Source organism: Muscardinus avellanarius (genome assembly GCF_963383645.1).
Source record: "Muscardinus avellanarius genome assembly, chromosome: 1".
Lineage (NCBI taxonomy): Eukaryota > Metazoa > Chordata > Mammalia > Rodentia > Gliridae > Muscardinus > Muscardinus avellanarius.
Genome location: NC_137786.1, coordinates 186723772 through 186736257, shown reverse-complemented (window position 1 = coordinate 186736257; position 12486 = coordinate 186723772). Strand labels below are relative to the sequence as shown.

Genomic DNA, 12486 nt, shown 5'->3' with positions numbered 1-12486 from the left:
AGGAGCTTTTACTGGGTACATTTCATGTCTCCTTTCTGGTTTCACATTATACGTTATTTACTCTCCTGAGGACCACATTTAAGCTCCACAGACACACAGACTGAATTAATTTCAAAATAATCTGAGTGTGATTCTCCAGTTTCTCCTATAAAAAAAAGATACACATTGGCATATCTTAGTATTACATCTCCTACCCTGATTCTCTGTTTAACAAATAAAATGCCTTTCCTGTAACCCTGACAAACTCTTCTGAATTTCCAATGCTTCTGACTGAACCAGGGCAGCATTATGTACTGACATCAAGAAGCCACATTTGATGAAAACATCTCCTGGCAATGCTGATGTGCAGGACTCTGATGAGCAATTTTCTGATGATGCACATTCTTTCCTTCAGTCATTCATCAAACATTTATTGAGCACCGGCGTTTGGCAGGAGGGAGCAGATATGAATCAGGCACAGCCTCTGCCCTCAAGGAGCTCATGGGCATGTAAACACACAACAGACCAGGTGATGAGAGCAGAAACAGAGGCGTGTGCAGTGTCCTGGGAGCCCGGGGTGACCGGCTCCGTCTGCAGAATTCAGGGATGGCTCCGCGTGCATGACTTGTTTTATCTGGATCTTAAAGTTTGTAGAGACAGTTCCCAGGAATAGAAGGGAAGAAGATTATCCCAAATAGAGGCTCTGTCTGGGTAAAAGTATGAAAGGGCAGAGCATATTTGAGGAATATGAATACACTGTTTGATGTGGGTGGAATTTAGAGTTTGTAATAGACATGCAGGAGAGAGAAGCTAAGAATTGGGATGGGGGTAGGTGGTGGGGCTTGTTAAAGCCACTCTAAAAAGTTTGGACCTCACTTTAAAGCAAAGGGAGGGGATAGGAGAGTTCTTAGGCAGTAGACTTCTATATTGGCCCATTTTCATGACTATAACAAAATACTTGAAGCTGGGTACTTATAAAAAATGCTTATTTAGTCCACAGTTCTGGAAGTTTAAGGGTATGATCCTAGCATTGGCTCAGGTCTGGTGACAGCCTCTTGGAGGACAGTGTCTCCATGGTGAGAGACAGGGAGATTGTATGTGTGTGGAAGAGAGCACATCTTGAGACTGGAAGCTAGAGTATGACTCAGGATGCAAATTCTTTCTTTTATTTCTTTTATTTTTTTATTTCATTTTTTTGAAACAGGGTCTCACTGAGTTGCGAAAATTCTTTTACAGCAACTTGCTCTTGGGAGAACTCACTCAGGGTCCCCAGGTAGCCACCTTAAACCTTCAAGAAAGCCATGTCTCCAATGACCTAAGGACCTCCCACTAGGCCCTGACTTTTAAAGGTCCCACCACTCCAACACTGCCACACTTGAGGATGCAGTCTCTAACCCATAAACCATATCTAGACCATAGCAGATTCCCTGACAGCAGCATGCTGAGTGGATTGGAAAGAAAAGAGCTGGAGGCTGGAAAGCAAGCCAGGGGGGGAGGTTGTCCTGTCATCCTCAGTAGAGATGAGAGGACTGGGTACCATGGGGATGAAGCCAGGCAGCACCCAGGACTTCAAGAGACATTTCAGTGGCCTGTTGGATACAGTGATAGATTAAATGATGGCCACTGGGGGGTGTTAATCCAGTACCATGTGGCCCAGCTCTGGGTTTCGAGAGCAGTTAGTGGGCAGCCAGAGCTGTCCCTCTCAGGAACTACACCTGTCCCATACCAGCACATGATGATACCTCATCCACATGAGAGGAAATAGTTGTTGCCTTCCTTGATTTTTCTAGCTTGTGACTCTCCCTACATGAAAGTGTTTCCAACACCAACTACCTACTAAAATTATAAATTCACATCCATTAGGTATATGTCTTTCAGGCTTCTGAGAGTCCCCTTCTCGTTGGAATTTGGGAAATTCTGGAATGTGGTAATGCATTGTTAGGGAAAGAGGCATTTGGTCAATGGGCCCCAGAGCAGTAGAGGGAGACGGAGGAGGCAGAAACTAGGTTCCTACAGAGGAGAACTTTGTGGCAGGACACCATGGAGTCCAGCAATGGACAGCCCCTCACCCCTGACCCCTTCCATGACTCTGAATGGCTAAGCAAAGGCTAGAGCCCCCTGTTCACTGAAGGGATTCTTTCCCTAGGAAGGCTGTTGTCAAAATGTGTGTCCTTTGAGCTACAACTTCTCACAGTCTACCTAGATGCTTGAATGCACAGTGGGACAGGACTGCTAACAACCAGAAAGCCCTCAGAAGGGCTCAGCTCTACCTCCTAGGAAAAGCTTTCTGCAAGGTTGAGCAGGCTTGTCCCATGTCCCTCTGAGGGCACCCAGAGGACTGTGCACAGAGCTGCCTCCTCATCGTCAGAGCTGCACATGAAGTTGCCAGTCCAGGGAGGGGCTGTGCTCCAAGATCATCAGCAAGCCATCAGAGGCACACAGCTCTCAATGGAGTTGCACTGGAGGGTTTGAAGGGCTTGCCAACTGTGAAATTCTGTAATTCTAAACTCTTAAAGTTATACTGCAAGCCAGGAGGAGGGTTGCTTTCCATCTTAGAAGCCCATCGAGCCAGCCTTCATCCAAGAGTTGTGAGTTGGAGAAGGAGCTGAACCCTTGGATGAGGCTCAGCGTCACACCTCACAGCATCACTTGTCCATTTTTCTACCCTGTGCCCCTCACCTCCATCAGCCTTTAGTCTGGAGGGCAGATGTACCCTCCTGCCTTCTCTACCACTAAGTGGAAAGCCTGGGTAAGAGGAGGCCCTTGCCCAGTGTGCCATTGATCAAATGAGGGAATCCTTTTTTAAAAGATTTTTACAAGTCTTAACTAAAGGCCTCCTGTGTGTCAGGTCTTAAGCGAGGCTTGTAGGAAGTTAAAAGACAAACCAAATCCTACCTTCCTTGGCTGCTCTCAGATGCATGCACACTGCTAAACAGCAGCAACAAAAAGAAATCTAAAATGTATTTCTGTAACTTCAGAAATGGGAGAAGGAGATGGAAATATTTTATACTAAGTAGATATACATAGTCTATGGAGTAGAAGTTCAACTTTGTAAGAATTTTTTTTTAAAATCAGGAGGATTTAACAAAATGATGAGATATTCAGGCTGTGTTCCTTGCCATCTCCCGACTCTGGGTTCCCTAGTGAAAATGTTGACAAGGCCCATCTGGGAGTCTAAGGACACACAGGACAGTCACCGTGTCTCGGGCCCGTGATTGCTTCATTCCAGAGAAGCGTATGTGCATTTTACAAGAGCAGAATATCACAGATGGCAACAGAGATGTCTGTGAAGGCCAGGAAAGTGGAGGTCTGGGGCGTGTGGGAGATGGCCTGGGGGAGAGCAGAGCCAGAGCCACGCCTGCCTGCCGAGGGACTGTGGGCTCTGGCTTGCAGAGTCTAATTTGATCATTTGACGCAAGATGAGTAACCCACTCAACAACAAACCTATTTGCAGAGCACATTTCCCAAGGAGCACCACTAATCCTGCCAAAGAATTCCCCCTCACGCAGGGAGGAATCCTTGACTTTCTCCCGCTCCAATCCCCAAGCTGTCAGCAAGTCAAACTTCCAGAACCTTTTGTGCTGAAAAAGAAAAGGCTGTAATAAGGTATTTCACTATGGCTCTGAAATAAAACAGCTTTTCATTTCCATGTGTTAGGAAGGGGCCAGTGTGGAATTGTCCCATTTTGAGAGACTGACAAAGCTTTGTTTAAGCCCTGGGTATTGTCTTAGGTATTTTTGTTTATGGAGGTCAGCACTTTTCTCCTCCTCTTCCTCTTCCCACAGAGATCCCACAGGTGCAAAGGCTCAAGCTTCCCTTGGCCTAGAACTGGATGAGATTTTAAGTATTTATTGAATATCTATCTGGGTGTGGTGGTACACACCTGGAATCCCAGTACTTGGGAGGCTGAGTCAGGAGGATTGCAGGTGTGAGGACAGCCTCAGCAACTTAGTGAGAACCTGTTTCAAAATAAAAAAGGCTAGAGGAGTAGCTTAGAGTTGGAATGCGCCTGGGCTAAAATTTTAAAAAATTAAACATCTATATGGTATTTACTTTCTGCCAGATATTACTCTGTTTTCTGTTTTATAAATATTACTAAGTAACCATGTCAACCACTAAAATTATCTCTGTTTCACAGATGAGGAAATCAAGGCACAGAGAGATTAAGTATTTGTGCAAAGTCAGACCTGGGAATTCTGCCTCTGGGGTCCGTGCTGTAGACCAGCATGCCGTGGTGATTTTGTCTTGGCTGCTGCAGTGGTAATTTGAGATTCAGTCTCAGGTGTGTGTGAATGGGATGGTTCCATGCCTTCTCTCTGGCCATCCCACTGTCTCCATAACCCCTCTCCAACCATCCTTTTGCATTTGATTTTGTGATTACTCAACTCTACCCTGCAATTCCCAAGCCAAAGCTAGAGTCTTACTCAGGCCCAGGTGAGTCTCTTTTAAGAAAGAAAACACCCAAGTGCTTATTGAATAAATTGGGTGTTGAATATTCATAATGCAGGAAGACCATTTTACTCTACAAAAAGATTTAATCTTGGGGTTTCTTTAACTAGCCCTAAAATCCCACCCATGCTTTGAAGTATTTGATTACTAATCATTAACTACTTAACCTGGAAACTTCTGAGCTCACTGTGCTTAAAGCCAAAGACCCACAGGGCTGTTTGCCCAGGGAAAATTAATTAACAAGAAGGAATGGGAGGTCTGAAATAATCAGAGAAGTCTGCAGAATACAGGATCAAGACAGACATACAGCCTTCTGGTAAACGTCTTTTTTTTTTTTTTTTTTTTTTTTTTTTGGTGGTACTGGGGTTCCTGGAAACCCTTCTACCTCTGGACTACACTCCCAGACCTATTTTATATTTTTATTTGGAAACAGGGTCTCTTAAGCCAGCAAGGCTAGCTTCAAACCAGCGCGATCCTCCTATCTCCACCTCCCAAGCGTGGGGATTACAAGCCTGCGCCACCACGCCTGGCTAAACATCTTGATTGGAAGTGAGACCAGCCTCAGCTCAGCCCAGGTACTCCAGAAGACCTCCCTCAGGATGCAGTTGACAGTGCCAGGCCGAAGCCTTTCCTGAAGAGGATTGTGCCGCCTTTGTGGTCCTCAAAGAGGGGTCCTGGACCAGCACCTGGGAACTTTAAAAGCACAAGTTAGGGTCTCATCGCAGATTTCCCAAATCAGAAGGGCAGTGATCTGCAGTTTCACCAACCCCCAAGTGACTCCAACTCTTGCATCCACTTACCCAGCCTATGGTCCCAGGACTAGTTGGTTCTGTTCCACATCTAGCTGCTTCTGATGCACACTTGGGGAAACTGAGGCAGAGAGGTGCTTTGCTGTATAATAAACTGGAGTCTGTTCCTCCACACCCAACAGGCTCATGGGCCAGGGCTCCCATATGCCCTGATGCACACTGTCAGTCCTCTTTGCCGAGATACAAACGGCACGCCAGAGTACTCCGTCTCTTTCTGCAAATGTGTAAATACACGACTGCTCTGGAGTCACATGGCCAAAGATGGGGAAGAATTCTGTGTTCTTTGCTTCTGTTCAGTCCATTCACAGTCACTATTCCAGAGGGAACCAGCAGTGGAGGGGGAGGGACAAACCTGGGGGCTGGGAGCCCTGCTCTAGCCTTCTTAATTCTATACATTCAACTTTCGATTTTTTTAACGGTTGCTTCCATTTTTAATTTGGTTTCCATTCCGGTTAAGCTCCCTGTGTGCTGTGGCTTCTCTCCTGCCAGGTTTAATTGCCCTTATTTAAATTCTTTAATTAAAAGTATTGTGCATTTCCAGATCCTGTAGTTGTAAGTATTACACAAATACTTCAGATGACTGGACTGGTAAACTGGGTGATAGGGCCCCACACAGAGGGACAGGCGGGCCAGGGCCTCTGCATTCAGCCCTAGCCCCGGAGCCACAGAATCAGCTAACAAGTACCCCTGCTCTAGCCCAGCACAGCACCCAGCAAGCCCTACCTAACATGTTCGTTAGCCCCTTTCTTGGTGAGATGTGAAGATCATAAGCCCCTGAGACTCATTGAAGCCCAAGTCTGTCTAGAGGCCCATGAGGGCCCACCAGCCAGCCCCACCCTCACTTCTCAGTTCTCATCTCCTCCCTCTTATCTGTCACACACTCTCTTTCACAGGTACCTGAGCCCCCCAGGCCTGCTCCCAGTAGAGGGACTTTGTACTATAGCACAGACTCCCCCGGTGAGCCTCTGAGCTCCCTCCTCTCCTTCCCATCTTTGCTCAGGTCTCTGCTTGGATTGAGCATCTTCCTCTTACAACTGCTTCCTGCCCCTGCATATCACACTCCAGAACCTCCTTTCCAGCTTCACAGTTTTGTGCAGAGCTTTATCACCTCTTGTCATGCTAGAGAATTTATTGCTTGTTCTTCCTGGAGTTTAGTCTCCACAAAAGCAAGATCTTCTTCTTTTTAGTCACTCGTGCATCAGGCAGCCTAGAACTGGGCTGTGCACAGTAGACACTCATCAGATATATGGAAGGATGAATGACTTCCCTCTTTGCAGAGAGCTATCATCAGGCCCCTTACAGTCCCTGAAAGCTCACTGCGGCTTTTCTCTACCCCAGCATTGAGTACCACCAGCTTCCTCATCTAGCCCTCTGCATCTCAGATGGTTGTGGGGTGGGATAGCCACTTATTCTAATAAGGAACAATGGAAGGGGGAGACTTCCAGGGCGGCCCAGCTTGGTTCTACTGCCATGATTCTCCCAACTTTGCTGAGCCTCCAGCTTCAGTTCTATAAAAGGGGGATTCCTATCATCTCCACTTCTCCAGGCTATCATGAGGAACATTGTGAGATCAGGCATCTGAAAAACAGGGTGAGTGGCTAGGCAAGCAGTGAATGAGCACTAGCAGTTATTACTGTTATCTCCAGAGCAAAGCCTGCTGGGAGAGGGACCAAGACTAGCCGTACCAGCTGATCCAACGGGGCTGTGCTCGCCAGGACGACATCGGTGGTGGATAAAGAGGCTTCATTGCAGTTTTGGTGATGGAATTTTCTTGCAGAGAGGGAGTGAGCACTTGGGCTTTGTTGAGTGCAAGAGGTGGAGATCTGAGGATGGAGACAGTGCGCTGTGGCTGCTGCTGGCTCTGGCACCAAAGCGGGCTGGCTCCTCCTGCTTCCACGGAGCTCTCCAGGGCTGCTCATCTCATTCTAGAAGGCAGTCCTCTTCCCGCCTCCAGCGGGGGGGAGCTCTCCCTGATAGGCCCAGGTATCCACTCTGAGGTTGAGTGCCTTCCACCCTCCACCAGCCCTCTTCTTGGCCTTCATCCATCTCTTCCACAGTTTCTAAGAAGGCCACATTGGTGTTTTCTACCCCAGGATTACACACTTCCTGTCTCTAGGGTGCTGAGGGCATGAGGCCTGAAGTAGGGCCTGGGAAATGTCAGCTTTGCGCCTCTGGAGGCCCCTTTGCTTCTCAAAGACCTCTGCTCCCGCCCTCCTCTTTGGCCTTGGCAAGGGTCCCTGAGGAAGGCAGGCGCTGGGTCTGGGAATGCTCCTGAACTGAGCAGCAGGCCAGAAGGAGCAGGCTGTGGCCTCCTGTCTTGGACAGTTTCTCCCAGTTCCTGTCTTGCTGCTGGAAAGGCCTGGCCTGGGCCCTGAGGATTGTGTCTTGCAGCCTGAATCCCCATGTCCAGCACAGTGCAAGGACACTGGGTCCAGTCTCCCTTCTGTGTGCTGTGCACCTTTGCTGGACCTCCACACTGGTGCTTTGAAGAGTCTTGTGTCTGTTTGCTGTTTCACAGCCGATAAAAGAGTTTCCCAGCCGGGCGTGGTGGTGCACACTTGTAATCCCCGCACTGGGGAGGCTGAGACAGGAGGATCGTGCAGGTTCGAAGCCAGCCTCAGCTACTTAGTGAGGCTCTCAGCAACTTAGTGAGACCCTGTTTCCAAATAAAATATAAAATGGGTCTGGGAGTATAGCCTGGGGGTGGAAAGCCTCTGGGTTCTACCCCCAGTACCACCACCAAAAAAAAGAAAGAAAGAAAGAAAGAAAGAAAGAAAGAAAGAAAAGAAAAGAGTTTCCCATCATTCCTTCTGCTCATCCTGCCAGGAATCAGGAAATAAATTTTCCTGTGACAAGAAACCAGAAGGAGGCGAGGCTCACCCAAGACCACACAGCTGGCAAGGAAAAGGGAGGCCAGCTTTGGAACTTCCTGGCTCAGCACCCTCCCTCACTCCTGGATCCCAGTGGATCCTGTGACTTAGAGAGCTACAATGGTTCCAGTTCCCCTGGCCTCAGCTCTGCTCCCAGCCTCCTGGAGCAGGACAGACAGCTAGCTGGTGAGGCTGGTGGAGAGACCAGGTGGAGGCTGGCCACCAGGCTGTGTATAAACAGCAATGACAGGGCCCAGCCTGGGTGTGGGTGGTCAGATGTGCTCAGGCTTTGTGGCCACAGGGCTGACAGAGAAGCTGTAGAGACCCGGGCTGACAGAAAGATGGGCTGGTTTTGCCTGGAGAAAGCATCACACGGGATGCCTCTGGCTACAAAAGTCCAGCCTTTGAGACACAGGATGGAGACCCAAGGTGGACCTCAGGTTCTGAGAGGACAGCTCAAGGTGCCCTCAATGGCCTTCCCAGCTTGGTTCAGGAGCAAGGTTTGGCCACCAGTTGAACTGATTCCTGGGCTATGTTGAAGAAGCCTGTTTATTATCCAATATGAGGCAGCAGCTCTCATTCTGTGGTCGGTTCTGAGCAACACAGAATAACTGGCTCCTGTCCAAAGGAGGGCAGCTGGGGTGAAAAACACACAAAAGAACTAGAAAAAGTCAAGCCTGGGAAAACATACAACTGAGAGCATGTGGAAGGGAAGGAGTGGGGGAGCATCAGGCCCAGGTAGGAGGGTAGACACCCCTGAGATAGGACTTTAGATCAAGGGGGAGAATGCCCCAAAGATGGGGCAACTGGGAGGAAGGTCATGCAGGAAAGGCAAGTTCTTCCTCCCTGTGGGTACCAAGCAGAGCTGAACGGCCCCATGGCTGGAGTGAAGAGGCTATTCAGTCTGCAGAAGAGAGAAGGCTGGCCTTCACGTCTTCTCCAACATGGAGGGCCCCCAATGAGCTTCAGCTGATGGCCACTTCATCCTCTGCCCTATCGGAGCCTGCACCTGTGATCCCAGGGGGGCACAAAGCCTGGCCTCCCCTCTCCTCTTCTCTCTCTGCTTTTGGGTCAGCGAGTCATTGTTCTCCCAGGGAAAGGCCTGGGATGTGGAGGGCAGGGGATCCCTCCAACACTTCTGAAGAGGTTTTAGTGATCTGCTGGGTCACCTCACACGTGCCATAGCCCCTCCTGACACCTACACTTACATCCTTCTGCCACCAGCTTCTCATTTTCTTCTCCATGTCCCTTCCAAGGGAGCTGGGATCTTTGCTTTATTTTTTATAGAAGAATAACACATATTCATACAGAAATAGGTACAAAGTACACATTCAACTCAATTTAAAACAAAGCAAATGTCTAGGTGACCAACACCCAGGTCAGGAAATAGTCCACTGCCAGCACCCCAGAAAGCCATCTTGCCCTCTGCCAATCATCTCCCCACCCTCTTCTCCCCAGAGGGGATGGCCATCCTGACTTTGTTTTGCCTGTTTGGGAAGTTTATGTAAATAGAATGTATATATATTCTTTAGTCTGGCTTTTTTGTGTTCAACATTGTGTTTTTGAGATTTATTCTTATCAAGGGAAGCTCTAGTTTGTTTTCATTGCTGTATAGTATTCTATTATTTGAATAGACCACAAGTTATTTATTCATTCTACTCTTGGTTGGTATTTGGATTGCTTCCAGCTCAGTGCTTATATACACCGTGTTACAGAAAGCATCTAAGTGCATGTGCATCGTGTACACATTCCTGTCAGATGTCAACCTAGAAACGAAATTGTTGGGTCACAGGATATATATGCTCAACTGTAGTTGATAATGCCAGTTTCTTGTGTAGTCAGGAGAACTGTGTTCTCTTGAGATGTCAGTGGTTGCCATGGAGACGGTTGTAGCAGACTCAGGATAACTTCCTTACAGAAGAGGTTTGCCATCTCCTGCCCACCTGTGGAGCACTGCCCCCTGTGAGCTGGAGAAGGCCCAGGATGAAGAAGGCCAAGCCAGCTGGGTGGACTGGAGGTGGCGTGGGTGGGAGCTGGAGAAGAAGGTTTCCTGGAGGGAGTAGAGCAGGCCTGGGCTCTGGAGCATGGCTGTGGCTTAGCCCACCACAGAAGCACGGAGAAAGACCTTAGGCCCAGGATGTTGCTTACTCAAAGTCCAGGAGCCCTGCGATAAGGCAGATGGGTCGAGAAAGCAGCAAGGAGTTTGGTGTGGCTGCAGCACCAAACTCGGAGATGAGGCTAGAGAGAAACCAGCACCAGGCCATAAAGGGCCTCCATGCTTATTGGAGGAGCTTGAGGAGTCCACATGGGAAACACAAGAGCAGGTTCTGGGGGAAAAGGTAAGCTTGGCTATACACTCCAGTGCCCACTTATCAGACCCACCACCTGCCCCAGAAATTTCTACCAGGGAAGCTGAATTCATCTGGCATAACTTTGGTGGTAACAGAGATGCTCAGACAGTCCAGGCTGATGGTCCAGGCTCAGAGCTAGCATCCCTACAAGAACTTTACTACAAACAAAATGTGGGGGTGGGGGACCCCATCTTTGATGCTGTAGGGCTGCTCTGGGGAGCAGAACGCCATTTCTTTCAAGAACCTTTGGGATGTAAACAGTATTCAGAGCTACATAATATTCTGGAACATCAATAGCATGGGAGAAATCGTTCATGTCCAGGGCTAGGAAGCCCAATGGCCTAACGGCAGTATTCAAGAGCCTAGTTCAATTGAGGCCAGCACTAATGACCTCAGAGGTCCACTGCAGACATGAACTATAGGAGCAGGAGGACCCAGCCTCGTGGACGCTCAGATTTAGGCTGATCATGAGGCTGATCGTGAGAAGGACTGGGCTTCTCAGAACAGGGCCCAGTCTCAGGCAGGACCCGTAGGAGCTAACCAGAGTGCACAGCCCACCCAACTAGCCAGAAGTTGGGACAGGGACAGCTCTGTCCTTAAAGAACTTGGGCACTGTGAGGAAACTGAGGCACACAATCTTTAGGGGACTGAAAACATCAGAGATGGGGGAGCCTGAGGTTTCATGGGAATGCTGGCCACCAAGCCACATGACTAACTCCAGCCCCCATTGGCCCCTGGGCTCCCTAAATCTCACCAAGTTCCTTCTATCCCCTCTGACCCCACTGTCCGTCCTGGCTCCTAGGGAGGCCCCATCCAGAACCGCAAGTCCAAGCGCTGTCTGGAGCTGCAGGAGAACAGCGACATGGAGTTCGGCTTCCAGCTGGTGCTCCAGAAGTGCTCGGGTCAGCACTGGAGCATCACCAATGTCCTGAGGAGCCTGGCGTCCTGACCTGCCCAGAGCCGCCTCCAGAAGACCCCTTTGCTACTGTGTAGCACCTGCTGACATGTCGCCTGCTGTATGCGTGGGGGTGTTTGGAGTCTGGGGGAACCAGGTTAGTGGGCCCCCCAAAGAGCTTTTTATTTCCTATTCAATTTTCATGGAGTTTATAGAAAGATGACAAGTGTTGGGTGAGGGTATAATATCATAAACTATTTTGCAACTGTAAATAGGGGACACATGGAAAATATTTATAACTGACAATAAAGTATGATTGATTAAGAAAAAGGTTTTGTGGTCATTTGATGCCCCATGGAGATTCATGCCTGGCTCCTCTGAACTTGGACTTCTTGTAGCCAAAGAAGTGTCCTTCACCCTTATTGTTTCAGGACTCTGCGAAAGGAGGCCTTAAACACCCAGGCAGTTGTCTGGGTCTACTCTCATTGATTCACCTTGGAACCCAAGGGGTTGTACATGCAAACCAGCTTCATTAGCCAAAAGCAAGCAGCTAGCAGGGCACTAGGACCTCAGGCTGCAGCCCAGGGGGAAGGTCCTGCCGCCTCCTCTACTGGCAGCAGGTTCCCCTGGAAGACAGCCTCGGTTCTCCATTCCTGAAGCAACAGCCTTTGCTCACTGACCACTGGAGCATCATCTGCTGGGCTTCAGGCCACACTGTCCTCTCCTGAAGCCACCTATCCAAGGCGTTTGCCATCCAGGCCCTTGGCAATGACACAGGCCTATGTCCAGGTACAAAGAGTAGTTTGGCTTCTTCCATAAATCACGGCATTTTAGTTTCCTAAGACTACTGTCAGGAAGGACTGCACACTGGGAGGCTCAAACTCCAGAAAATTGGGATTTCACTCTTCTGGAGGCTAGAAGTCCCACAGCAAGGTGTTGACAGGGCTGGCTCTTTCTAAGGGCTTTGAGAAAATGTGGCTTATAGCTGGCCATCCTCTCCCTGTGTCTTCAGTGTCCACCCTCTGTGTATGTCTATCTCTCATGTCCAGATTTCCCATCTCTATAAGAACACCAATCGTCTATTGGTGGGGAGCAACTTTCACTTGATTTCCTCCATAAAGACTATTTCCAAA

The 12486-nt window shown here is 48.9% G+C and overlaps 1 protein-coding gene across 2 annotated transcripts in view; it reads left to right on the top strand.

The window, feature by feature from the left end:
- The window catches only part of GALNT18 (polypeptide N-acetylgalactosaminyltransferase 18), a gene marked incomplete at both ends in the record, with an annotated part of 326966 nt that extends 315559 nt beyond the window's left edge, over positions 1 to 11407 (top strand). For both annotated transcript variants that reach the window (XM_080707751.1, XM_080707750.1), the window contains one exon: positions 11261 to 11407. In XM_080707751.1, coding sequence (XP_080563877.1) covers positions 11261 to 11407 — 147 coding nt within the window. The remainder of the gene's footprint in view (positions 1 to 11260) is intronic.
- Between the last annotated feature and the right edge of the window lie 1079 nt (positions 11408 to 12486).